Below are 26,610 nucleotides of genomic sequence, written 5' to 3'. Positions count from 1 at the left end.
ACCAGAGCTGAGTACAGAGGGATGATCACACCCTGCTCCTGCTGGCTGCACTATTTCTGCCATAAGTCAGGTTGCCATTGGCTTTTTTGGCCACCTAGGCACACTGCTGGCTCATGTTCATCCACCTGTCCACCAACACTCCCAGATCTTTTTTCCCCCACGCAGCTTCCAGCCACTCTGCCCCAAGCCTGTAGCACTGCGTGGGGTTGTTGTGGCCAAAGTGCGGGATGCAGCACTTGGTCTCAATGAAGCTCATCCCACTGGTCTCAGCCCAGCTCTCCAGCCTGTCCAGCTCCCTCTGTAGGGCCTTTCTACCCCCAGGCAGATCAACCCTTCCCCACAACATGTTGTCATCTACAGACTTTCTGAGGGTGCACTCAATGCCTCCATCCAGATGATCAGTAAAGATGTTAAACAGGACAGGCTCCAGCACTGACCCCCAGGAACACCACCCGTGACCAGCTGCCACCTGGGTGTAACTCCATCCACTGCCACTCTCTGGGCCCAGCCATCCAGCCAGATGTTTACCCAGGGAAGAGTACACCTGTCCAAGCCATGGGCTGCAGCTTCTGCAGGAGAATGCTGTGGGAGGCAGAATCAAAAGCTTTGATTACTTCTCCCCCCACATGCCAACTAAACTGGGCTAATGAGCAGTGAGAGAGGACCTTTGGGTGCCGTGGCTGCTGGCAGTAATGAGTTGGTGCCTTCCACCAAGCAGCTTGCAGGAGTGAGCCCAGCACAGGCTATGCACAGCACCCAGGAGCACCCAGCTGCACCTGGATGCTGGGCTCACACTGCTTCCACTGTTTTAATTCAGTTCTTTCTTTTGAACAGTGTCAGAACTTTGTTTTGCTTTTGGATGTGGTTCAGTTGCAGACTAGAGCAGGCTCAGTTTGTTTGTTGTTGTTTTGTTGTTTTTTTTTTGTCAAGACCCTAGGGAGGCTATGGGAAGAAAGATGATGATTTCAGGGGAAGGAAAACTAAAGTAGGGATGAGATCCCATGGGACAGCCCTATATAGGTCAGTATGGCTTGTTGGGAAGTGGGGGGAGGAACTGGGCACTCGCTGCCGTGTTTGATATTGCAGGTGTGCACAAGACAGCTGTGTTCAACCTGCTTGTGAGCCTCCATGCACTGGGTCACAGGGCTAAGACCTGCAACCTCTTGAGCACACTAAGCTGGGCATCACCTGGGAACTGGTGTTTACACAAACTCACCTCTCTGGTGGAGGAAGGGTTTTACTTTGCTGAGAATTTTACCAGAAAATCTTCACTAAAAACGAAACAAAACAATAAAAATCACTTATAAAAATACCTGCTGTATATGGTAAACATAGAAAGTCCATTGGCAATGATCTTAACAAGAGTTGCATTGCATTTATTATGCTGAGCACTTCATTGTGTGCTGCAAAGCACAGCTACCTTTAGCACTGTGTGCTCCAGTAACCAGCTCGTATCCATCCTATAAAATTAGATCAAGCTAAATTATATGTTTCACTGGACTGTACAGGGGAATGCGTGCAGTGATACCTATTTTGCCTGCTTGGATAAATCCTTTTTCCTTGATTTCACAATTTACCTTCAGGGCTGATAGATTTTGATGCTTGTGGTAGGAGAAATCAACTTCTCAGCATACTGCTGCCGAGTAAATGAGGTGGTCCAAGGACTCTGACTCAGGAACTGGTAGAGCTTGAAGCCAGGAGTCTCACGAAGACAGGCAGAGGCAAAAGCAGCCGAAGAGTTAGTGCTTTAGTGCATTATGCAGCTGAGATCTCCAGAACTTCCCAGTAGAGCCTTGTTCCCATTACAGTCACGTGGAAGCTGAGTACTGATGACCCCATCACGCCCGTAGCTCAGCTGATAGGGCTGTATTTTGCAGTGGGTGGGCAGTGATTGGCAGCTGTGCCCCAGGAGGGTGGGCTGTGAGCCAGCCAGTTCCTGGGGTGAGCTGTGGCACTGCACAGGTTAGCAGAGCACTGTTCTCATTATCACAGCAGGGATGCATCTGTGGTGCTTGTAGCTGCTGTGGTGTGGGTGCTTGGAACCAGGGGTGTCTGCTTCTCTGGTCTGTTGGGAAGATCTGGGAAAGCAGCAGTACAGAAGACTGAAGGTCTCCCAGCAAACTGGGGCTGCTGAACTTCAGGAGTTGGAGTAGCTCAGAATTTTGCTTATGATCACTCAGACAAAGTCCTGGCAAAGCAGTGGTGTTGCTTTTGTACTTCAAACCACTCTTCTTCATTGTATGTTGAACTTGTGGGAAGATACAGACCCTTCTGCCTGAAGCTCAGACGCTGATAACGAAGCGTTAAGATGGCAGTTTGCATTTCAGCAGCACCTTTAATTCCCTGCTCTCCAAATGCTCTACAGGCACTGGTTAACATATCCTCACAACGGCTCTGTGAGGTAGGTGGGCACGGTCACCCTGACTCTGTGCAGAAGGGGCTTGGAGCAACTGTGCTATGATTTGACCTAGCACCTGGGTATTTAAGTCCTATTAGGCCTTCAGCTTCAGACCATGCTTTTCTAATGCACAGGTTTAGCTCAATGGGGGTCTACGCTGATTAACTGTCTGGCAAGGCTGTGGCTGTCTGGCACAGGCTGTGAAGGCCATTAATCCAAGACAGCAGGTTTTTAGCTGAGTAGTTGGTTCCTTCGTACTTCTTGCTGCTGGAAAAATCTGAGGCTCTGAAGGCCAATCAAAAATGCATTTAGATATCAACCATTGAGTATGACAGGCTGTAGCTGGAGAAAGCCCTAATCCCCCCCAGATGGGGAAACTACTGTATGTGTATTGATCAGGAAGAGCATAATAATTTACAAATAAAGTCCACCCTTGTCCTTTCCCCAAAGGAAAAAAAAAAAGCCTAGAAATTCAAGTGTCAGCTTCTAGTTCTGGGTTGTTTGTTTCATAGCACCTGCAAAGAGAACAAAATGTGGTACATCAGCAGCCTATTTGGGCTGGCGAAAGAAATTAAGCAATGTGGTCCCTCAAACCAAGTCTAAGTGCAAATTTAGTTCTAAAACCAACAATGCTATAAATTTCTCATGTGGAATGGAGCTGAGAGGACTGATAGGAATGTGCTCCAACATCACTAACAGCTCTGCAGAGCAGGAGAATATGGGAAGCTTGGACTAGAGGGAGGGACATTGACTTCAGAAAGGTAATTTTTTTAATCTCTAAACTTAATGACTGTAGCTCTGGCTGGCACCCATAAGTATGAAATATTTGAGTTCAAGCAGCTTGGATAAACTTGAAACGGGCACCCAAAATTTTACCAGGCTCACTGGAACCTGGTTGGACCTGTAGGAGTTTGCTGGCAGCTGCTTGTCACTACATTTCTGAAGGAGTAAAAGCAAAGCAGGTATCTCAAAGGCACACCCTTATCCAGCAGGAGAAATATTCCCCAGTTTGCTCTCTAAAAAGCAAGGCTTAAAAGGAAAACCTTTTCTGATGGTGGGTAAGTCATGCTGTTGTTCATATTGATGTTCTTCATGGAGATCAGAGTGATGCTGTTATCCTTCTCGCTTGTGCCTGCAGAGCAGCTGTCAATGAGAGAAAGCATTAATTACTCTGGAAAATAAGAAGGGAGTTTCTTCACACAGTGAGGTAAACAAACAGAGCTGAGGCCAGCTGGGATGCGGGGACCAGGGCTGATCTCAGTTCTGTTGTCCCAGTCCAGGCACACCCTTAGTGCCAAATTCCTCCACTCCTTGGTACTTCTGCTCATGTATTGCCAGGCCCCAACTTCTGAGTGAGAGGTACAAGTGTTAGGAAGGGGGGATTCGCCTTTCTCCCTACCCTGAGGGCTGGATAGGCATTCAGTGTCAATGGAGGCTGGATGGTGCTGGGGATTAGGGTGCCTTAATGCCCCATCTCAGTGGTTGCAGATCACATAGATCATTATCATAAGGGGTAAATACAGGAACCACTGATGCTGATGCAAATTCTCACATAAATATTGAAGAACCCTGCTCCCTGTGCTCCCTGCACCCTTCCAAAAAGGGGGGTATTACTCAGATGGGAAAGGATAGGGAAGTAAGAGCAATGTGCAGTGATACCTTTTCCCCTTTTTAGGTCCCTTCCAGCTCTTGCTTCATGACGCTTTCTGTGTGCAGCTTTTCTATTTGGGTAGCAATGATTCTTTCTGGGGTACACACAGACCGTTCTCCACTTGACACTTTTCTTCCAAAGGGCTCTGAACTGAGACCCCTCTTTATCTTACTTGTGCTAGGTAACAGCAATAGTGGTATTGGGAAATAACTGGGGGGGGACCTAGTTTATTTCTGCTGAGACTACTTTGAGCTTCAGAAGCCCAAGGTCAGATCTCAAGTCTGTATCTAGCCAAGAAAAGACAGGCAAACTCCTTTTTGGAAGCTGATGATCTTTCATTGATATCAGCACAGCTGAAAAATGAGGCCCCTAAACGTTGAACTTCTACCTTTGATTCCATCGGACACAGGATGAGGTTTAACAGCACTCACTGTGTTTTTCACCTGTCTCAGAGCCCTGAAATGCCTTTTTTCCCCCCCATCTGATGTAACCAAAGTTGCCTTTTTCCTGTGCCAAAATTAGTTGTGCAATAAAATATAATTTTCAACAGGATATGAATAATGTGAGCAGCCTTACCTCTCTGATACCATGGAGCTCCCTGGCTTCTGTTTGTCTGGAGGGAGAAAAGCATTGGTGATGTGCAGGTGAGGAAACATCGCAGCTATGCAATAAAATAAGTCAGCTGTATTCTGAATCATGTTGTACAGGGTTATAAATGAAATCCACACGAAATTAGAGTCACCACTGGATAACTGAGAGTTGATTAGAGAAAATGCTTCAAGTAAACTAGCATTATACAGGCAGGAGTGAATGCTTTGCTGCCTGTTTAATTGCTGGCATCCTCCAGTCTTCTGGCAGTTACCAGCCTTGCTGTAGAGCAGTCTTGCCCTCTAGTGGGCAGTGCTTAACGTGAAATAGGATTCTGAGGGAAAATCGGTGTCAACCTGCGATTTCTGCAGGAAATTTTCACACTTAGCCACGTCAGATACAACAAACTTAAGGCTGTTTCCTTGTGCGCATGGGTCTGGACTGAGGCTCCAAAGAAGTGGTCACACTCCATTCCTAACTATGATTCAAAACCTCCCCATTGGATAAGCTGCTGTTTTTGTATATGCGTGTGTGCCTCTGTCACTTTGGAGTTGCCAAATGAAGTCAGAAAACAATGACTTTTCAACCAGGGAAGGACAGGCAGCCCCAGACAAATACCTTCTGAGTCCTTGGAGCGATTGCACTTGAACCTCAGGCTGACCACGCTGACGAGGATGATCACAACCACAACCAGGATGACTATGAAGCTGATGACACCTGCGGATGGATGAAGAAACCTTCTAATTAATCTAATAACTCTCCTGTCCTTGTCTTCTGGGGCAGTGCAGGCTCTGGACTCTCAGCATGATTTGTGTAGGAAATCAGTATTTTCATTACAGCAAGCACGGGATGTAATAGGTAGAAAAGTAAATAGTTACTGGAGTGAGTGACCTAATCTTGTGCTTTAGCTTCAGAGGGCTTCTGGTGCGTGCTTAGTTGGTAAGGCAGTGATAGGAAGGCAGAGGTCAATTGATTACACTGGCAATTAATTAGAGTCACCATGTCCCTGTTGCAGTTGAGAAATCTGATCCTAAAGGTGTGTGCAGTCAGATAAATACATAATATAATGGAGAGAGACGAGTTATTGACTTTGAGCAGTGTTAGCTATCTCATGGACCAGTGACCAAGCACAGGTTTGATTCTGACATCTGGCAACTATCAATTAAACTGTGCTTTGTTAAGATGGCTTTAGAGCTCTTAGCGGGACAGTGCAGCCCAAAGAAAAGTGGATATCTTAAATCTACCCTGTGCCCATCCTTAAAGCCCTTGTCTGGATAAATTATGGCATCTCTTGCTCCATCCTTGCACAACCTCTGAATGGTGTGAGGAGTTGGCTGCTTCCTGCTAAGCAGGGTGGAAACATACAGGGGAAGGAGTTTGGTAGGGCTGGAACAGAGCTGTACAAGTTTTCAGGGTTAAAACAAAGTTGTCTAAGCTTACAGGAAGGTACGACATCTATTGTATTCCATTTCAGGGTAACCAGGGCATGGAATGGGGTAATTTCTGCCTAGGTCTTGCTCTGGGAAGAAGATCCAGAGTTCAGGCTCAGCCATAACACACTCTCAAACTCCTTCCTTGTTAGGCTGGATATGGCTAGGAGTGTTTATTCGTTGATGTGTTACTTGGTGGTAACAAGTTTTTTCTCAAGAGTTTTCCCTTGCTCTCTGAAACCTCCAAGATTGGGCAGGGTGAATGAAACTGAGGAGTGCTGTCCCAAGGGAGATTTCTTCAAGGCTGGCTGTTCTAACCTGCATTGACAAAACAGGTTCCCTCCTTTCCCCTGGTTGCACAAGACCTTACCGAAAGCTACCACAGTCAGTGGAGACTCGTATTCTGCTGGGGTAGGCACGAGCAAAGACACAGAGATTCCCAGTGCTGTGGTAACTGTTCTTGAGGTGCCTACAAGAGGGGGAAAATACCGTCATACAAAGCCTTTCTTCCAAGGTTGGGAAGAAGATTTCTAGTGGTACTGCATGGTCTAACTCCCATTTGCGCTTTACTGAAGAGAACAACTGAGGATCACGGGCAGCCCCACCAATGTGAGCATCCTCAGTGGGAGTCAGATTGCACTGGCGTGGCTCTACTTATCAACAATCTGAGAAAGTGATTCCCCACCCACAGGCTTTTCTGCTGGGACAGCAACAAGGAAGCTGAGCACGGCAGGTAAAGGACTGATCTGGCACGTTTGAGGAAGGAGCTTGTCCTGCCTCCCCATCTTACAGCCTTTTGCCACAGTCACCTTTTCCTGCTGTGATTCACAGCCACTGTACTCAGGTGTGACATGTAACCCCAGAGTGCTGCTTCTGCAGAGCTTTGAAGGCTTTTGAAGGGCTAGATGGGATGGCCAGCAGCCCTTGGGTTCTTGTTATCTCTTCATCATAATGCCTGAAAATAGCAGTGCTATGGCATTGCTGTTGGCTGGAAAAAGGGCTGTGAGACATCTACTGATGTCTGTTTCTATGAGAGAAAGGAGAAAGCACCTTGAGTTACTGCTGCTGTAGTACTCTCTCTTCTCTTGGACTCTTCACCTGTGCAGAGGAATTGCAGAAATGAGTCTTGTCCTTGAATGTCACATACTAAGCCAAAGAATGAATGTACGTGCTGGAGAATGTATTCCAGTATGGCTGGTGATGCAGGAAAATGGGAAATTCATTCTCAGGCTGAATCTTTCCTAACCACAGGATCATAGAATCATAAAGACTGGAAAAGACAACTAAGATCATCCAGTCTGACCCCAGCCCACGCCCACCATGCCCACTAACCACATCCCTCAGTGCCACATCTCCAATAGTTCCTAAACACCCCTGGGAATGGTGACTCTCCCACCTCCCTGGGCAGCCCATGCCAAATGCCCTTTGTACTGTTTTCTCCAAATTTTTCTTCAGATAAAGAAACAAGAAATTCAAATAGTCCTGTCTAAGTGCTCAGGTTTAGTTTCTGCAATCATTCATGCATTTTTTTTGGCAGGTATAGGAGTTAAACACTGGAATAGTAAACTGGGAAAGCTACAGATTTGCTATTGCTCATAAACGAACAAACAAACAAGCTGGTTAGGGGAGGCAGTTCTGCAGAACATGGGTATGGATCAGCTGCTTGGCTCGTTTGACTTGAAGATGAAATTAGTGGGCATGTCTTGCACGCTGTTTTATCTAGAAGTAACTAAGCTAGTTTGAGTTGGGCTACTTGACCAATATACAGTCCAGCTGTGGCAGCGCAGAGTTTTTTTCAAGAGAGATCTCCAGGATCTTTTTTTCTCTTCCCATCCCCTCCCTCCCAAAAGCAGTGTTGGCCAAAGTAGGCGCTGCCCGGAGAGGTGCAAATCAGCTCCTGGCAGTGGGGCACGGGGTGGGCAGCTGTGTGGAACTGGGGCTCCTGCCTTTGGGAAAACATCAGGGTTTGGAATGTTCTTTTGCCCAAAGTCAGAAGAATGCAGAGATACAGTGAAGTACCAAATTGAAGTGTTAGAAATCAGCAATGACATGGACACAGTGCTCCTGAGAAGCAGGAGTAAGTTGTACAGCTACCAGCTGCACTGTTTTCTCTTGTTTTGTTCTGAAATGGTTCTTTCAGCCACAGGTGGAGGACAGAAGCTTTGTGTGCTGAGCCTGCCATGCGTTCCTCAGTCCTGGGAAATGCTGAGACTCACTCAACAGGAGCTCTGTCTTTTGGAAGCATCAGCAGCGTTTCTGTTGCTGAAGATGTATGGAGCTTTTCAGCTGAAGCAGGGTTATAATTAATAGCAATCTGCTGTGATGTGAAGGGCTCCTGGCTTAGCTGGGCACAGACACGCTGCTTGGACATCTGTCAGGCACGGCTGACCATGGGTTTTTAACCTTGCATGAGTGAGGGAAGATCTGAGAGGCAAAGCAGTTTTTCAGTCTCAACAATTCTAGGTCTGAGTCTTTAATGGAGAATCTGATCAGATCTCAGATTTCAGTATTCCCACTCATTTGGATTCTGTCCTTATTCTGAGAAAACTCCTCCTGAATTCTCTAACTTTTGCTTAAAAGCCAGATTAAACAAACCATCAGAAGCAAAATGAGGGTTTTTGAAAGGGTGCTAAAAGTGCCACACTGTTCCTAAATGTAAATCAGTCTTCCAACTGTTCAAGTTCATCCCAAGCAGGGGATGCAAGAAGATTTCTCTTGTGTTTTATCACCACCTGTAAGGATAGCAGAGGTGATTTTGAGGGTTCAACACCAAGAGAGAGTAGTGCTTAAATAACCTGTGCCATGTAAATAAAACAAGCTAATTGCTGTGAAATTGTCTGCACCTATTGTCAGTCTATAAAAAAATAAAGTACCTGGAGTTGATGCAGCTGTTGTGTTTCTGCTTCCACTGGACTTCTCATCTGGATAAAGAAAACACAGCAGAGGAGAATTAACTTTAGAAGCTGCTGTTAGTTATGCTACAGAGAACCGTTGCTTATAGGTATAAAACAACAGGAGGGGAACTCCAAACCAAAATCAAGATGTCCAGCTGCCACATCCAGGCCGTACACATCCAGCCATGTGTATCTGGTGAGCTGGAATGAGCTGCTTTTTCAGCAAAAGCTGAAATGTATTCAAAAGTGTGCTGCATTGACAGCACGGTGTGGTCCAGTGGGGGCTTTATGATGCACCCACGTTTGCATGGATGAGAAAGGATGCATGGATAGGTCCCACCTGAGCAATAGTGGGGGTTTTCCCACTTTGTGTACTTACCCTGTGCAGATGATGTTAGCAGGGTTGGAGAGATTGAGGAGGGTTTTGTTGTGGTGGTCTGGTCCACAGGAGTGAGATTCAGGTCAGCTGGTGCTGCTGACTTCACTGAAGCCTCTGTAAAGTAAAAGTAACGGTACTTTAAAGAGCTCTGCTCAGAAACTGCTCAGTGGGGGGCTTCTGCAGTACACCCTCCTGTTCTCTGGGGGCTGTGGGGAAGCAGCTAGCCCTGCTGAAGGAGTCAGGGTTTCCATGCTTTGCTTCTTTTGGCAAGCTTGGCTGTGTGAGGAGGTGCTGAGCTGGCAGAGCTTGGGGTGCATGCAGACAGTCTGGCTTTCCTACCACCTCTTTTCCCCGCTTTATCTCAAAATAAAGATAATTTCTTTATGTATGTTATCACTGGACACTAACTGGCTCGAGCTGCCTGGCACCCATGTGTTTATTTGCTCGTGATGTGAAATGCTAACTTCCATGTTTCCTTTTGCTAAGTCTCTAAGCACAAATCATTTACTTCTTGCAGCCTGGAGGCTGACATCTTCCTCAACCACATCCTGAAAGGAGCCAGAGCAGGAACCCTGCAGATCCAGAGCAAGATAGCAGGGGGAAAGGGAATGCTGTCACAGAGCAGATCACCAAGGTGGAATCTATAGGCAAGTTACTCATCTAGGCTTGTGGCCTTCCATTAATATGAGCAAAGAGTGAGAATGGTTTTAAGCTTTTTCCTTTTATCCAAACAGTTCACTGAAATGGGGAGTCTTTCCTTTTCCTTTTCCTTTTCCTTTTCCTTTTCCTTTTCCTTTTCCTTTTCCTTTTCCTTTTCCTTTTCCTTTTCCTTTTCCTTTTCCTTTTCCTTTTCCTTTTCCTTTTCCTTTTCCTTTTCCTTTTCCTTTTCCTTTTCCTTTTCTTTCACCTGTAAGGCATGGCAGTAGAATCTGAGACCGTTTTGAGGATCTTTTTCCCTTATTTTTTAGGGGTCTCTCTGAAAGGGGATCTCTTTCTAAGCAGAGCGAGATCTTTCCCTGTTATGTTCTCTTCCTCAGGGAGAAACAGGAAACACATTGACCTGTTGTGTGGGAGGTGCTGAGGCTGTGTGCAGAACTGGAATTTTTTGTCTAAAAAAAAAAAAGTGGTTGTGTTTATTGAGAAAGCAGTATTGAACAGTGAATGTAACGCAGGGAAACTCCTCTAACAATGGCTTAACTGCTGGTTAACTTCCTTTATGACACCCGACATCCAAGGACAGACCTGGTTTGTGAGGCACTGTGCTTACACGTACTGGGCACCCAGCTCTGTGAGTTAAGGGCTGCCCAGCAAAGCGGTGATGTCAGGTAGGTGTGGACACAGGCCGATCTTCTTCCCTCTTTGGAGGATTACAGACACCCACAATCTTTCCCTGTTGGGGTTTTTTACCTGAGGTATTGTTCTCTACTTCATGGTTGCGTGTTGTTAATTGAGGTTGATCTGTAACACAAGCAGAGACATGGAGGTGACATCTAGATGTGCTGGATTCTTGCAGGAAGGTTTGAAGGATGGGCCAGAAAGGGGTTCTTATGGCCCACAAGAATGAAAGGGGGTGATGGGAGCAAGAGGTGCTAAGGAGTGGCCTCTCCATTTGCATCCCCATGTGGGCATGTGCACCCACATCCCAGCAGGCATTTAAATTGGATCACAACCCAGGAAGTTACCTGTGACACTGTGGATGGAGGAGTCTGTGGCAGATGTAGTACCTGAAATGGAACGACAGAAGTGTTAACAGTGCCAACCTGTGACCCTAACTCTCTCCAGCACGTCACTGTTCTCACTGTGTGATTTGGGTTTCCTTCATCTTCTGAAGGAGTGACTTTGAAATACATGATTTCCCAAAAAGAACTGGGTAAGAAGTAGTAACCAACACTGTTGGAAATTATGTGCTTGAACACAAGGACATTCATTTCTGAGTAACTCAGAACTGGAGTTTGTTCAGTCAGGATAAATGCCCTTCCCTCTGCACAAAACCAAACCCTTTAGTCAACGTCCTTCCTCTCTCATGGAGAAGGCCATACAAATCAGTAGTATTGCTCTCTCCCTGTGATCTTCTTGCCTCCAGCTCAGCCTTGGCAAAGAAAAGCCATTTGACCTGTTTCTTCTAGAGTTGTTTAAAAGAGTTGTTTTGGAATGCTTTGAGACCCTTGAGACCTTAATGAGTGGATAGATGAGGTTGTGAAGGTTGCCAGGAGCTAATGGGACTGTTTTCTTAACTGAATGTTTTTGGATTTGCAACAAGACATTCCTTCACCATCTTCCACGTTGTCTACTCTCTGATGTTTTCTTTAAGCTTCAGCTCCTGGAATCCCATGATTAGACAGGTGCCAATTAAAAATGTTGCCATATAAAAAGGGAAAAAAAGAACTACCCAGTTCCCATACGTGGGGACGAGGATGGCAGGACATAAATACACATGATGCTTGAACCAAAACCAACTGGCTTAACTTTGAAGAAGCGACCTTGTCTGCCATTATTGAAACACACATCCTAATTGTGTAACATTTTAATATGATTATTGCTGGTGATAGCAGTGCTGCCCTTAGTTAAGATGCATGAAAGAAACTACATTACAGCCACAAAACCCAAAAGAATCCAGCCTTGCTGGTGATCCATCTCACTAGAGTCCCACGACAGCTGATAGTTCCTCCAAGTTTTGGACAAAAAGGGACAGCAGTGAGGGCTGAGTCCTCTTTGCAAGGGCTGACAACCCATGGGGAGATCCAGCAAAGCAGCACAGTGCTTGTGTGCCTGCTTGCAGCCGGATTCTGACCTCCCAGCATGCAGGGTCCATCTCACCTGTTCTCATACCTCTTTTGTGAACCCACCTTCAAGAGAGCTTATCTCCAGGCTCCCTTTCTCATCAAAGAGTGGATCAGGCACTTCTAAATCCCCACTGATCTGATCTATTTTAGATTTCTGCTGTACAGGGAGAGGAGCCACAGCCTGCAATGTCCCATCTCGTGCTGGGAGCTGTAGAGGTGATGATGTACACCACGGTAGGTACCTGTGCTGTAGAGATTCTGAGAGTGCTCAGGTGAATGCCCTGATGTTGGTGTATATCTGGAATGGGATCTGCAGTGTGTGGGGGCCATCACTGCTGGGCTCAGAGCTCACTGCACAGGGGGCTGTCTGGCTCTGGCGTGCTCCTGACTGATGTCATTTTTCTCATGCAACTGTCTTGGAGCCATGATTGTTTTTTCCTCTGAAGCTTTATGACAACAATCCCAGCCAAACAGGAATCAAAACAGCGTGTAAACCACTGAGTACATAATAAAACAGCCTCTTTCAGTTTAGGGTTTGGCTATAAGCTTGGCTTTTCAGAACTCTTCCATGCTTTGATGTTCTGGTTTACTGGACATCAGGTTGGTAAAACATGTCTTGTCAAGTCCTTACAAGAGAAGGGGGAGAGGAGATGTGATAAGATCTTTAATTACACAGACAGGAAGAGACTAATCTGATTTCTGCATCCACTGGGAACAGGATCAGAAAACAAGGACTTACACTGCAGCCATAAAAAGGGGGGCAATAGGAAACTGTCTTGACATAAGGGTAGTGAATCGCAGAGAGTGATTGTGTAGGAGAATTATGGGACATCCTTTGGAGCTTTTGAAGAGCAGGCTAAATGAACATCAGTCTGGCAGTGTGAATGAGTATTATAGACAGATGCAACACCATTTTTTGAATCGACAGCACCCCAGGGAAGGATGAGATCTTTTGGCACATGGTTCTCCTTAAAGAAGCGGAGATGCTTCTTTAGGGGAAGAGGAGTGCACATCATTGCAACGTGGGATGCTGTCCATTGATCCCAAAAGTTTGCCAGGCTTTCTTTGTCACTGACTTCTTCTAAAGCAGCTTTATAATACAATTTCTGGATGTTGGTTTGCGTGCCTTAAAGTACTCTGCAATCGGCAGAGATGATCATGGGACTACATCCTCTGGTACCTGCCAAACTCAAACAGCTCGTCTTTTTCAGACTTCCTTATACAGACCATCTTGTTCCTTCATGGGAAGAAGTAATTGCTTGTGACACATTTGCTTCTTGAAGCTGTCATAGGTGCTTTTTAGTGTACACATAACATGAAAGCATCCTCTTTGTTGAGGAAAAGGGGGGGGACAAAGGCTTCTGAGCTGGCAGTTTATTTTTGGCATAACTGAGAAGAAATCCAAGAGCTTGAGCTGGGCCTCCAGGGATGGGAAGCACTGGGAAAGAGGAGATGGCATTACTGCCCTGTGCTGTGATGGCCTGCACTATGAAGCTCAGGATCTCCTGGTGCTGAGATGAGAGGCAGATGTTCTCAGTACTCCTCCACCACAGCTCAGCCCTTTGCTAACCAGGTCACCCCTGAGCACTGCCTCATAAAAAGTCCTCAAAAATCACCGTGCCAAAATAAACCCTAGAGCCACCGCAGTTCCCCCAGCTGCTCACCCAGGTTTGCTGCATTGGAGCTTTGCTGCAGAGAAGTGACCACCTTGCTGCAAAGAGGCCAAGGGATGCAGAGCTCCTTTTGGCACTTGGCTCCGTAATAAATGGCCCTTCTATAAACACAACAGCACGTTGTTTCGAAGCAAAGCACGCCTGGCTCCGACTTCTGGCCCCTGCTTTTTGTTACACCTTCTCTGCCAACTTAAATAATCAACAGCCTTGCTTTGTTAGGTGTTTTCTTCCAGCAAAGGTGCTCAGCATCCCACTGAATGACTGCAGACAGCTGTGTGCGCAGCAGGGAGCAATGCAAGCTGTGCTGTGGGGCTGGGCAGCAGGATATGGGCACAGCACGGTGCCACAGCTCCCTGGGGACCCCGCTGCCAATCACACCACAGTACAACAGCAGCCTGTCCCAGCACAGCCCCGCTCCCCCCGTGGCACAGAGGCTATATAAACAGTTAATGACGATATGCAGCACGCAGCCAGCACAGCTGTAATTGCAATCAACATCAAAGCCATTCAGGCAACTTCTTGCTGCTGAGCAGAGCTGTTTGTTGAGTGTTTGGGTGCCAGTGATTTACAGAGGGATTGTGTGTTTCTAGGTGGGGACGGCGAGCTTGCTGAGGGATTTACAAAGGGAAATCATGCTTTCTGCTCTTTCTGGAAAGGGAAACTCCTGATTAGTGACCAGAGCAATAGGGCTCTGGGGATGCATGTTGAGGCTGCAGATGCATTTTTGTCTCTCTGACTAAGAGCTAGTTTTTCTTAGTTAATTTTTTTTCCAGAATACAAGAAAGGAAATTTGGGTTTCTTTTATTTGATGTAGTCCTTCTGAAATGCTGGAAGTGAGAGTTAGGCTGCGAGCAGAGCAGCCTTTCCATGGCAGCTGAGAGGTTCCCAGAGCCATACAGATGGATTCACATAGGAAGATCTCTGGCATCAGTACAAAGACACTGGTCCCATCCACTCAGAACTGATGGGGGGAGCGATCCTCTGCCCTGGTGGTTTGTGCTGGGCTCATGGCACTCTTTTCCCATTGCAATTGGGGGGAGATCTGATAATGCTCTGCCTGTGCTCACTGCCTATCAGTTTCCCTAAAGCCTACATGGTGAAGCACAGGCTTGCTGCACCTCTGCTTGCAGCTTACATAAACAAAGGCTTTCGGGAAAGAGACCCAGCCACCTAAAATTAGACAACAAGACAAAAATATGCTGACCCCTAATGCAAGTGCAGCTGTTTCCTGGGTGAAACACAGCAGCTGTTCAAGCAGCAGAGAGCAACAACACCAAACTGTCATCATTTTTACATGAAAGAAAATGCTGCATTAGGAAACCTGGAAAATGAAGAGCTCTGCAAAAGTCTCAGTCCCATTTTAATAGAAATGGGAATAAATAAGAAAAGGTGCCTCTGCCTGGCAGGTCTCACAGGTTGAGGCAGAAAAGGTGGGAAAGAGAGGAAAAGTGTCATTATGCAGACTTGATAACTGACAGTCTAAATTAGGTCCCAGGCCCACAGAGGTATTAAAACACCTAATTCTCAGCTGACAGTCGAGGGGCTCGGCAACTCACTGCTATGTGGTTCTGAATGGTAATGACTTGGTCAAAGTATTACGGAAAGTTTAGAGAGGCGGGAATTAAATCTGGATCTCGTTAGGGATTCAGAACCATCGCAGCCTTCCTCTGCCCCCTCCCCCCTCCAGGGCTGCACCCTGCTCTGAGCATCCTCTGCAAGCATCCTCCTCTGTGATCCTCTCCAGCGAGCTGCTGTGAGCAGGTCAGGCTTCTTGCAGTAGGCAATTAAAAACCACTTGAATTTAGAAAACAAGCCAGAAGAGAAACAATGTAGGGAAACCACATGCACAGAATGGGCCCTGTAACATCACTGTGTGTGTCAGCGTGCTTTTTCTTCCTGCCCTGTGCCCTCTGCACCCCTCTGGGCATTTCTCTGTAGGGACTGGGAAGTAAAGCTGCTCCCAGCAGACTACTGTGCTGCAGCCCTCCCAGCTGCTTTCTGCTTTCTCTACAACCTCTTTGTTTCAGAACGCTGCTTTTGTATAGATGGGGAAAGCAGGGTGCAGAAAAGCATTGCGAGTTGCAGGCTGGTTTAGCACTGCTGCTTTCACACCTTAATTAGGCTCTCAGCCAAGGACCTGCTGATGTACAGGTCGCCTTGCAGGTGGTCCTCATTATTTTGTAGGATTTAGTTCCTAACCAAATGTCGTGTGTTCCAGCTGGTGCAGGAGATCAGCTGCTGAATTTGTTCCTTGTGCTGTACCTCTGGGCAGCTATCAGCACAGCACACAAATCACCACCCCCTGCAGCAGCACAGCCAATGTGATGGATCAGGGTTGGTACCTATCAGATATGCCTTACTACCTTCCATTCATGGAGGCTCTATGCCACAGTTAATTCCCCAGTTTTCTCTTCCCAAGGGTTCTAAGATTTCCCCCACGTTCACGCTGGCAGAGTGGGGTGTTGCTGCTAACAGCTAACTGTGTTCATGAAGCACCATGCAGGAATGGGGTCTGCTGGATGGGTTCAGATCCCACCTCGTGAGCTGGGAGGTGAGGTGTCAGGGCTGGAGCCATGGGGAGCTTTTCTAATTCTCATTCTTTTTGCTTTCTCTTCTCAGATCACTTGCCTTGAACCTCAGGGGAGTGGCATTCAGGTGCATTCATTTTCTCTGCATCAGTGCTGAGGATGTACCTCCCTGCTGCTTCCTGAAACACCACGTCTTGCAGAAGAGGCAAGTAAAGCTTCTTGACCTGACAAACTTCATCTGGCTTCAAATTTTGGGTGAGTGACCCTCATATCACCTATGTTTTATTCCTAGATTCCAAAGCACTCCTTGAAGGAGGTCTTTTTATAATCCTTATCTCATATCTGGGGAAAACAAGGCACAGGAGTGTTATACCACTGTGCTAAGTGGCAACACAACACACAGTGGTCCTTGGTCCCTATCCACTGCATTGTCACCATAGCGTGCTGCTCCCTGACTTCTGATTGCTCTGATTCCAAAGTTTTTTGCAATTCCAGAATCACTTCTGGGCAACGTGAGTGCAGTGATCTGTGTGCCTGGAGCTGCTTGCCCAGACCTGTGCTGCCCGTAGAAATGTGTGTAATTTGCAGTAAAACCTGATGGTGGGAAAGCTGGGGGACACCCAGTTTGCATCCCCTCCCTCACTGAGAACTGCTGGTTGCTGTCCCAGCAATAGAGGACTTCCCCTGGAGAGCAGGTGGACACACTCCACGTTTCTGTGTCACAGGATTACAATATCACAGGGGTTGGAAGGGACCTCTGGACATCACTGAGTCCAACCCCTTACTAAAGCAGGTTCCTTACAGCTGCTTGCACAGGAAGGTGTCCTGATGGGTCTTGAATATCTCCAGGAAAGAGGACTCCACCAGCTCTCTGGGCAGCCTGTTCCAGTGCTTTGCCCCCCAAAGGCCACTGCAGTCAGAGATGGTAGAGGGGGCTTTGCTCCTCTCTCTTCCTGAAACAATTCAGCTGAGATGTAAAAACAGCCCCCAGCCCATAAGTCTACAAAAAAGACTAATGGGAAATTGCTCCTCGTTGTGGTTGGATCATGCTGAATGGGCCCATCTGGGAAGTGGAATAAGGAGACCTCCCAGCCAGGGCTTGGCAGTGCCAGTGCTGTGCCAGGCACAGATCTTCCTTCTCCAGCCTGGGCTGGAGCCCACGTGTGTGTTTTCCCAGCAGGAACATTCTTGCCTTTGGGTTACCAGCAGTGTCTCCTGCAAGGACACCTGTTGCTGACTCACCTATTGTAAGGAAACATAATTGCTGGAAACGATCCCCAGTTACTTCTATGGTTTTTTGCAGTGTCATCGGCAGAGTTTCACCTTACTAGAAGGGAGCAGTTTGTTTTCTGAACAAACACTTCAAACCACTCCTGGTTTCTCTTCCTGGTACACCAGACAGGGCTGTGCTGACCTGCCAAGAGGAGTCAGGAAGGGATCCTGAGGACACCATTGGGTGTCACCTGTTGTGGGTAGAGACCAGCAGGAAAGTATCCCTCTGCAAAGACACAGGGGGCTTCTGCCACTGCTGAAAGAAGCAGGATCTGAACAAGATGCATTCCCTAGCATGGCAGCAAGCATTAAAGACATCTTGGCAAGTGCATTTTAAGAACATCGTAATTTGGTGTGACTGGGGCTGTGTAAGCCTCTTTTGTTACGTGATCTCACAACCATTGCAGAACATAAAACTCAAGTTCTCTTCTCATTGCCTGAGGAACAAGACAGCACAAGCAGTAAGACACAATTCTAGAGTGCACTCAATACTTGTTAGGATGGAAGTCCTGTCTGGGAGGTCTCCTGCTAGCTGGATGTCTGTCCTTTAGCTGCATCCTGGATCATATCTATGGTTTGGATCATATCTATGGCGTCTTCACTGTGACATTATCCATTCACTACTGACTGCATTGCAGATAAGGGGAGCAGCAGGCAGGGGGGAAATTCTGCTGGGTTCTCCTCAGCTGGCAGAAGGAGTTTTTCAGTAGAAAGCTTTTGTCTGGGAAGTGCCTGCTGGTCGTAATGGAAACTGCTCATAGGAAGAGGTGTGTTTGGATACATTTTCATTAAGCATTTCTGAGGGATGAAAAATAGCTTGGAAGAGTTCCAGAACTTCCCACTTGAGAAATTCCACAGTAACAGCAGTTGAACCTTCTTTTAGAAATAACTGTAACAAAGCTTTGATGAATTAAAAACTTGCAGAAGGTACCCGAGGCCTGCATGGAGGCAGTTACAAATTTACGGCTATTCTGACCAACTTTAGACCTCCAAAATGTTATTTCCACCTCCTCAGGTGCATGGAGACCTCTGAGCTGCCCTGTCTCATTTAAGAGCCCTTCATTCCCTTCAACAGCCCACGTTTTGGGAGCAGCGTTGCTGACCAGCCTGCGCCCCTTGCTCTGAGCCTGCTGCTTTGCCTTTTGCAGCAGCTGTCCCTCAAGTGCCAGGCCACGTTGATGACTTTTCCATAGAACCAAAGGTGAAGTGAAAATGATGGCAGTTCTGAGCTGCTGAATCGGTGGCAGTGCAAAGATCAGAGGCAAAGCACGAGATGATGTTGAAATCTGGTTCTACCTGAAGCCAGAGAGGTGTAACTGCAGCACAGCAGTGCTGTCATTGTTTGCGGGTGCTGGCGGTGAGAGCAGCCCCTGCCCCACCATTTGAAGCAGAATGCAGAGGACAGACTTCCCAAGCGATGTGCCTGGGACCAGGGGACAGAGGTGACCCTTCCACCCAATGCTACAGTGCTGGGGTCAACCTGAGAAATGAATCCTTTGGGTAGTGCAATCAGATGAAGGTTTGGTGCAAGGCAGGGGTTGGGTCCTGGGATAATGCAGCTGGTCAGAGCCAGTGCTGGCAAACCTGCAGGACATTTCTGTCCTGTGCATGCCATGCCAAATATTTTTAAGGAGAAAAAAAGCATCCTGGCCAGGTATTAAGAAGTGTAGCAGCAGAGCCAAAGGGCTTCAGAGTTCCTTGTCTGGCACACTTCACCCCTCTGCTGAAACCAGGAGTGTTGCCCCCTAATAAAGAGAGAAATTTCCTAATCAATGTGCTCTTCTTTCTGAGAATTGCACAGCAAGCAGCTGAGTTGTTTTTACAGTCTCTGTCCTTTAAAAATCCTGTTACTACCAGTGCAGGGGCTGCAACCCATGGACACCTTCCTTGGCTTTCTGATACAAGCTTTGGATCCAAGACACATGATATTAGTTTAGGTGGCTGACTAATAGAAGCAGCAGTGATACTGCAGCATCCATTCCTCTGAATGCCTTTAAGCTGAAAGCTGCTACAGCTGTCACTGGCTGCAGGACAGTGACCTGTCACACTTCAGCAGGAACCTGGATCCTTGGGTACACTTGCTGCATCCCATGCTGTGAGCAGAGGGTGACAGGGAAGTCAGAAGCAGAGTTATGGCAATAATGTACTGCATGAGTCTTAGTGCCACGTGCTCTTTGTGTTTACATCAGCAAGAGGTGAGGAAAAAGTCCCATACGTTTAAAAGTTCCACCTTCATCCTCAATTGACAAAAGTCACTTGCTATAAAACACCTCTGTACCAGTAACAGAAACAATCCTATCCTTAACCAGGAAAGTGGTTCTGTTATTTCAGCCTGGTCAAATGAACCCTGCAAAACCTGCTGGGGCCGGATTGATCCCAGCACCCTGAACGTAAAGGCTGAGCTCTCTGGTGGCAGCTGCTCCACCTCTGGCTGCTTCCCTTCCATGCCCACCGCTGGGCTCCCCAGAGCTGCCCCCTGCCCTCGCCCCGTTGCTCCTTACCTCTGAGCAGCACGCAGCCAAACAGCCACAGGAGCGGATGGAGGGCTGGAGCCAGCATCGCGGCGTGGAGCTGAGCAGCCCTGCAGAGGTTCTGTCCATCCCGAGTGTGAGAGGGTGAGGAGAGGTCTGCCTGCCTGGGCTGATTCTTGCAGAGCTTCCTGTTAAAGAATAGAAGGAAACGGGCTGAATCCACAGGGGAACTGTGTTTTTTAGTCCATTATGGTCGAAGAGGATATGAGACATCCCTTACCGACGGCAAAGGAAACCTCGCCATTGATTTGTTGGGGAATTTGGTTCTCATAGAGGGGGAGAACAGAGGCACAATGGGCCTGCCTGGCTTTGGGCCTTGGTAGCTTCTGTATGGTACTGCTTTTTGGAGATGTGTTTGGAGCAAAGATGTGTGCCACAGGCCTGGTTCTGCTCTTCATCAGTCACTAGAGCTGTGCTGGGCCGTGGGAGCTGCTCCTGCCCTCCCACCTGAGAGGGGACTTCTTAAAATCCCTGAGAGGGATTTGGAAGTCTCTGGAGTGGGGCAGAGAATCCCACAGCTGGAGCTGCCTTGTGCCGTGCCCATGTCCTGCTCCTCCCTGTGCAGCTCCAGCAGGGCTGGGCTCTGGGACATGCTGGCTGTGGGATGTGGTCATTTGGGCAGCAGCAGCAGCCTCCCAGCAGCATGGACAGCACAAAGCAAGCTTCAGCCTTCCCTAACCTGGTTCCTTAATGGGAGGAGGGTCCCAGCTGGGCTGATGGATCAGGCTGACAGCAATCCATCCCATTCCCAGATGGCTGCTGGCAGGGGCTGCTTCTCCCAGCCTAGGACCCTTGCAAGGCCATGCTCTGGCAAGGTGCAGAGCCTTTTGCTGCCTTACAAAATGCCCTACTTAAGGGAAATGGGGCTGTCCCTTTGGCAGCCCAGGAGAGGCTGGACACTGGGGACAGGTGTTGAGGAGTGCAAACTTTGCATCTCCTGGCCCTGGGCCATTTGTCACAGCCCTTCCCTGTCTCCAGGGGCCACATCCAGCCCCTCCTGCAGCTCTGGAATGCTGCAGAGCCCCAGCTGTGGGCATCAGGGCTGCTCCTTCACTGTGTGTCACTGCACAGAGGGCAGTGGGAGGTCCTGGTGCTGCTCACAGGGCCCTGCTTTCTGCAGCCATGAGGTGGGTGCAGGTACCCCACAAACCACATGGGGCTCAGCGCACGCCAGTAAGCCATCAGGCCCAAAGCTTTGCTTTTACAAAACCTCTGTGAGCAGCCTCCCCCCACAACCTTTATTTTTTTTTCCTCTTGCACAGATGTGATGCTCAGAGATTACGCTGTAGATTAAGGTTTTACTGAATCCTGAGATGAGTGTAAATTCCCAGAAGCAGCTCTGATGTGCAGCCAGATCACTACTGGAAGCTCGCTGGGCTGGGTGGGGGACGGGGCATCACCCACCCTGCAGTGCACAGGAAGGATGGAGCACAAATATTCCAGGATGGTGTGCTGAGAGGCAGGAGCAGGTAGGACAGTTCTGTTCTGGGATGGGAGCACTGGGAGGTGTTTCGTAATGGCTTTGCAAAAACAAATCAGAGAATCATTACAGTTGGAAAAGACCTCCGGGATGCCAAATCCAGTTGGTAGCCCACCACCACCATGCCCTCTAAACCATGACCCTGAGTGCCAAAGCTCTGTAAGATCCATCTTTTCTGTGTGGTGATGTGCTGAGGTCACTGCTGGTGTGAGGTCTGACCACCCTGGGATCAGCACCTGCCTGCATGGAGGTGATTGGTGCTGGGCAGTGCCCATGGCCACAGTGCAAGGGAGGGACATGCAGGCACTGCCTTGGCCCTGCATTGCCCTGAGCAGCCCTGGGTCTGCAGAGCTGTTTGTGACCCTGCATCCCAGGAATGCTCACAGACAGTGTGTGGTATTTCTAAGGTGCTGGACCTTAAGATCTCTCCAAGCCCGGGTCACAGCTAGCAGCAGCTGTGCTGTGAAGTGCTCTTGGCCGAGCAGCAGCTTTCTGTGCACAGCAGCGAGGGCTCCTCGGCTGCCCTAAGGCGAGAGGGAAGCTGGCCGTGTGCGCTCCATCCATCCGCGGTGCACGGCGCTCTGCTGCTGCATCTCTCCTGCTGCAGGAGCGCTCAGCCTCGGGGCTGCCTGGTCTGAAGGCGGAGCAGCGGAGATACCTTTTGCAAATTTCTCCTTTTGAATTGTGTAAAGAGCTCACGCACAGGAGGGCGATTTTTACGCTAATTTCTAAGCGCAATAACATTTCAATCCAAGTCAGGGAAAGGAGGGGGGCTTCCTGCGGTTGCAGAGCCGGGGCTGTGCGCACCGAGGGCCGGGAGGTGCTCTCTCCCCGAACAAAAGCCGCTTGTGTGGCAGGCGGCAGCGCGGCGGGGCCGGCGGAGGTTGTTGCGGTGTCCCCTCACATGGCAGCCGGGCGTGCTGATGTGGCACTGCGTTAGGTAGGGCAGCACCTCTCGCTGTGGGATGAGCAGGCGCTTCCTCCTGCGCGGGGAGCCCCGGGCGTGACGTGGCAGTTTGAGGTGAGCCCGGCCGCCCCGCAGCACCTTCCTGCAGCTGCTCTGCTGCCCTGTCCCGCTGGAGGTGATGCTTCCCCCGGAGCAGGACGCCCAGGTACCCTGGGGCGGGCTTTCTCTCCTTGCTTTCCCCTTTCCCTCCTGCTGCTCCCCGCTCCCGGCTTTCCGCCCTGCCTGACACGCAGGTACTTTGGTAGGGTTGGGCCTCTCACGGGGTTCGGTCTGGTGTTGGCTCTGGGGATGGGGGGATGGGGGAAGAGGGAGCGGTGAAGTCTCCTCTTCTAGGAGTCTCAATCAGTGGAGGCAGTGGGGAGAGGAAACCCCCACTGAAGGTGCCTGGGATAAGGAGATGCAGGGCAGTGTCTTCCCACTGTTCTCTGCTGACCACCTGGCTGAATGGTCACCGTCCCTGCATCACAAATGTGAGCACCAAAATTTATTCTGTCCTGTGAGACTGGGGGAGGGAACACCCAGGGACAGCCCTGTTCCTCAGCAGCCCACTGGGGCTATGTTTCTGACAGCAAAAAGCACTTGCCTGGTCACACTGGGCAGCCAAGTGAAGGTTTTGCTCATGTGAGGTCTGGTTAAAGCTGCTGGGTGCCACTGCTCACTGTGCAGGGGTGTGTGACAGGCTGCTGCCTTTCTGCAGGACACGTGGTTGGGATGAGCACTTATCCTGACCATATCAGTCTGGAGTTGCATGTTGCTCTGCGAGGCTCGCTCGATGCCCAGAATCCTTATCTCAGGCTGACCCTGTACCCTGAAGCAAAAGGCATCCAGTGCCTTCTTCCAAGATTCCATGCCTGGGGAGCTGCATGTGAAGCTACAGGCAGAAGGTTAAGGCAGGAGACGAGGACATCAGACAGCCCCTGTCTGACAGTAACACCTTTCCACCCTCTGTCCCAGGTCACCTTGCTCAGCCATGAATGCCTCAGCACCCAGCAGCCCGCTGAGGCACCCTGAGCCCCAGGATGCAGCTGCCTTCACTCCCATTTCTGTGGTCAGGAGCATGACAAAGAAGTCTGATGCCCTGCCCGTCATCTCAGCCATCGTCGTCATCTTTGTTCTCCTGGCCATCTTCATCATTGTCGTGGTGCACTACGGCCCGCAGCTCCGCACCATCCAGATTACCCTTTACCATGAGCCCATGCCGCAGGACCTGGACGACGGGGTGCACCTCATGGACTGGAGGAAGTTGGGCTCCCAGAAGAAGCCCTCTCAGCCTGGGCAGTGGGAGCCGGGTGGCAACCTGAGCTGCCAGTGCTCCTGCAAGCACCACCTCCCCTGTGGGAGCATTGAACCCAACGTCATTGAGATCACGTATCTGTAACAAGGTTTGGGCAGGACCCAAGGGAAAAACAGTGACTGGGCTGTTGGCTCAGCCCAAGACTGGCTGGTTCCTGCACACTGGGGTTGTACCTGTCTCCAGATAGCCTCACCTAGGAAGCTGTGTCACTGCAGTGACCCATCATCAGCCCTGACATCCAGACCGCTATCTCCAGGCAGCGCATGGTGCCAGCCAGGCAATGACATTGGTGTTTGATTGCCCCGAGCCAGAGCTGGGAGTGGGTCAGCCTGCGTGGGACAGCATCAGCATCCCTTCTGGTTTTTCTCGCCCTGCTTTCACCCACGCTGCCTGGGAGCACCCAGGAGAGCTGCCTCAGTCTTCTCTCCATCTGGGGAGTGTCGAGTGAACGCTCAGTCCCTTGGCACAAGCTGGAAGTTGCATCATTTGGAATTGCTTTAAGGATTAGGGATGTTTTCACACACAGTGTCCTCGTTATTTTGTTTGCGTGGCACAGAAAAGCCACCTGTCCCATTTTTGCTCCATGCCACAGCCTGCTTCCCCCTGCTGCAGAACTGAATGCCGTCCTCCCTCTTGCTGGCTCTGGTGCAGTCCCAGCTGCCCTGACAGCTGCCTTCAGTGCAATGTGTGCAGTGATGGGGATGGGACAACAAACTGGGGCTTCTTCCCATTCCTCCAGGTGCTGGATGTTTCTGATCTGGCTGATGCTCTGGCTCCCTTCAGCTCACACATTTCCAGCTTGTTTTACTTTAAAGCGAAGTAGTGGTTGGACTTGTTGGAAAATGCTGGTGTTCATAATAAATGTAATTTATATTTTTGTTGTTGTTTTCTCTTCTGATTTTCTTCTGTTTGTTTTCCAGAGGTGACAGTGTGTTTCCAGCTCCCCTATGCAGATAAAGTGTGATGTTTGGGTTGGAACCCTCTGAGAGTCCCTTCTATAGAATCACAAAACCATTAGGGTTGGAAAGAATCATTTAGTCCAAGCATAAACCCAAAGAATGGCAGCACAGAGTTGTTTGTAACTCAACACACTGGAATTAACGAGCCCTGAGGAGCTCACAGCCTTCCAATGGCAGCTCTTTATGTGATGCCTGTAGGTTGTGGTGGTCCCAGTGGTCACCCGCACCATAGGTGAGGAGCCAGCAGATGAGCTTTGGAAAACCTTTCTGGTTTGTGCCAGGTGTGGAGTGGGATCACCCACGCAGGGCCATCGCAGTGTGCTGGCTCTGTGCGTTCAAAGCTGGGGTTGGTTTTGACAGATGCTTTAGTAGAGAAACAACGGGAGCTTTGGTCGCAGCTCCCCCTAAAGGACAACTGCGGCACCGAGATGTCGTGTTTGCAAAGATAAGATTAAAAACCACTTGCATATTAAGGAGAAAGATAAAATGGGTAATTATTACTAAGCTCATCAATCTGCAGCCACTCAGGGCTGAGTGATGTTGCGATGTGCTTTGGCCCACATCTATCATTTGTGTGGGAGGAGCTGGGAAACCCCACCTCTTCCAAACTCACTGCCGTTGCTCAGGTGTGTCAAGCTGTCCAAATAAAGGCAACAAAACCGGCTTCATGGGGCTCACTCTCATCTATTTGCTCTGTGCTCAGGTCCCCTGCCCAGCCCAGCAGCCTGAAAGGAGGTTGTGGGGAGGGAGGAGCTCCTGCTCCCAGGGCAGGGGAACTCATGTGGGCCAGCACAGCGCTGTCAGCTGTAGGGTTTGGTTGGGTGGTGGTGTGTGGAGCTGGGGGTTGGACTCTGATCCTTGTGGGTCCCTTCCAGCTTGGGGCATTCTATGAGCTCTTCCGAAGGGATGGAAACAGGGACAATGATGTCCCAAATCATGATTGGTGGAGTGATGGAGATGGCTGGTGGGGACCAGCCACCCTTCTGCTCACCCCACCTCCACCCACAGTTGCCTGCCTGGGCAGCACCCAGCAAGGGGCTGAGTGCCTGCATCCCTTCCTAAGGCTCATCCCTCTGGAGCAGGGAGGGGAACAAACAGCTCCTGCATTCCTGCACGGATGTGAGATGAGGCTTTGATCATCTCAGTGAGGACAAATCTGGGGACCCCCTTCATGCATGTCCGTTTTCTACTCCTCTCATTTGACTGATGTTATTCTTGAACTCTTCACTTCTGATTTTAATTTTCATAGGCTTGAAACAATTCTTTTCCCTTCACGTTTTCACTCCCATAAGGTAATTATGAGAGCAATGCTCTCTGGTGTGACACACTCCCCTTCCACTGCACCGGAGCACTGAGGACCCTCCTGCAGCTTGTATCCAAACGTGACTGCCTACAGCTCAGTCCCGGGGAAAATCCATCTTTTGAGCTCTCTCTGGAGCTGCTGGGAGATTTCAGCCCCAAATAACACACAAAATTGGAAAGCCTCAGCAGAGATTGATCCAATGTGTCCAGGCTGGGTCTGCCTGGTGATGTGCAGCTCTGGGCTGGTAGGGTGTCCCCATGGTGGAGCTTCAAGCAGCCAGGCTCTCACACCAGTGAATGCCTTCTGCATCCACTTCAGGCATGAGCAGCATCGTGTGGTGGCTGAAGATCAATGCAACAGCTGAACAGAGCAGGTGCTTATCCTGAGCTGTCTGTGGAGGGTGTGAGATGCAGCCTCCCAGGGGAAAGTCTGGAGCTGCAAGTTGGCTGCAAAGATCCTGGAGCACCTGCAAGCTGGAAG

General features: G+C 49.2%; 2 protein-coding genes across 5 annotated transcripts; one reads left to right on the top strand and one right to left on the bottom strand.

The window, feature by feature from the left end:
* Positions 1-1,265: 1,265 nt before the first annotated feature.
* ECSCR (endothelial cell surface expressed chemotaxis and apoptosis regulator) lies at positions 1,266-20,261 on the bottom strand. The gene is made up of 11 exons (XM_031597979.2): positions 20,098-20,261; positions 11,023-11,064; positions 10,748-10,798; positions 9,341-9,454; positions 8,941-8,988; positions 7,118-7,165; positions 6,438-6,536; positions 5,256-5,354; positions 4,626-4,662; positions 3,442-3,541; positions 1,266-2,913 (listed from the first exon to the last, which is right to left on the bottom strand). Exons 1-11 carry the CDS (start codon positions 20,153-20,155, stop codon positions 2,905-2,907), a joined length of 705 nt encoding a protein of 234 aa, XP_031453839.2. The 5' UTR covers positions 20,156-20,261; the 3' UTR covers positions 1,266-2,904.
* Positions 12,272-25,482, top strand: SMIM33 (small integral membrane protein 33). Of its 4 annotated transcripts, none has more exons than XM_090150894.1 (4): positions 12,272-12,357; positions 16,416-16,579; positions 21,390-21,596; positions 23,529-25,482. In XM_090150894.1, the coding sequence occupies exon 4, from the start codon at positions 23,545-23,547 to the stop codon at positions 23,950-23,952; it is 408 nt and encodes a 135-aa protein (XP_090007020.1). In that variant the 5' UTR covers positions 12,272-12,357; positions 16,416-16,579; positions 21,390-21,596; positions 23,529-23,544; the 3' UTR covers positions 23,953-25,482. The 4 variants fall into 4 exon arrangements, with proteins under 4 accessions (XP_090007020.1, XP_090007018.1, XP_090007019.1 ...); XM_090150892.1 differs by lacking the exon at positions 12,272-12,357 and adding an exon at positions 15,794-16,130; XM_090150893.1 differs by lacking the exon at positions 12,272-12,357 and having other exon boundaries at positions 16,377-16,579.
* The last annotated feature ends 1,128 nt before the right edge of the window (positions 25,483-26,610 follow it).

This window comes from Phasianus colchicus, chromosome 15 (genome assembly GCF_987193195.1).
Source record: "Phasianus colchicus chromosome 15, bPhaCol1.hap1.1, whole genome shotgun sequence".
Lineage (NCBI taxonomy): Eukaryota > Metazoa > Chordata > Aves > Galliformes > Phasianidae > Phasianus > Phasianus colchicus.
Note: the sequence above shows the minus strand (reverse complement) of the source record. Positions and strands in the feature narration are given on the sequence as shown.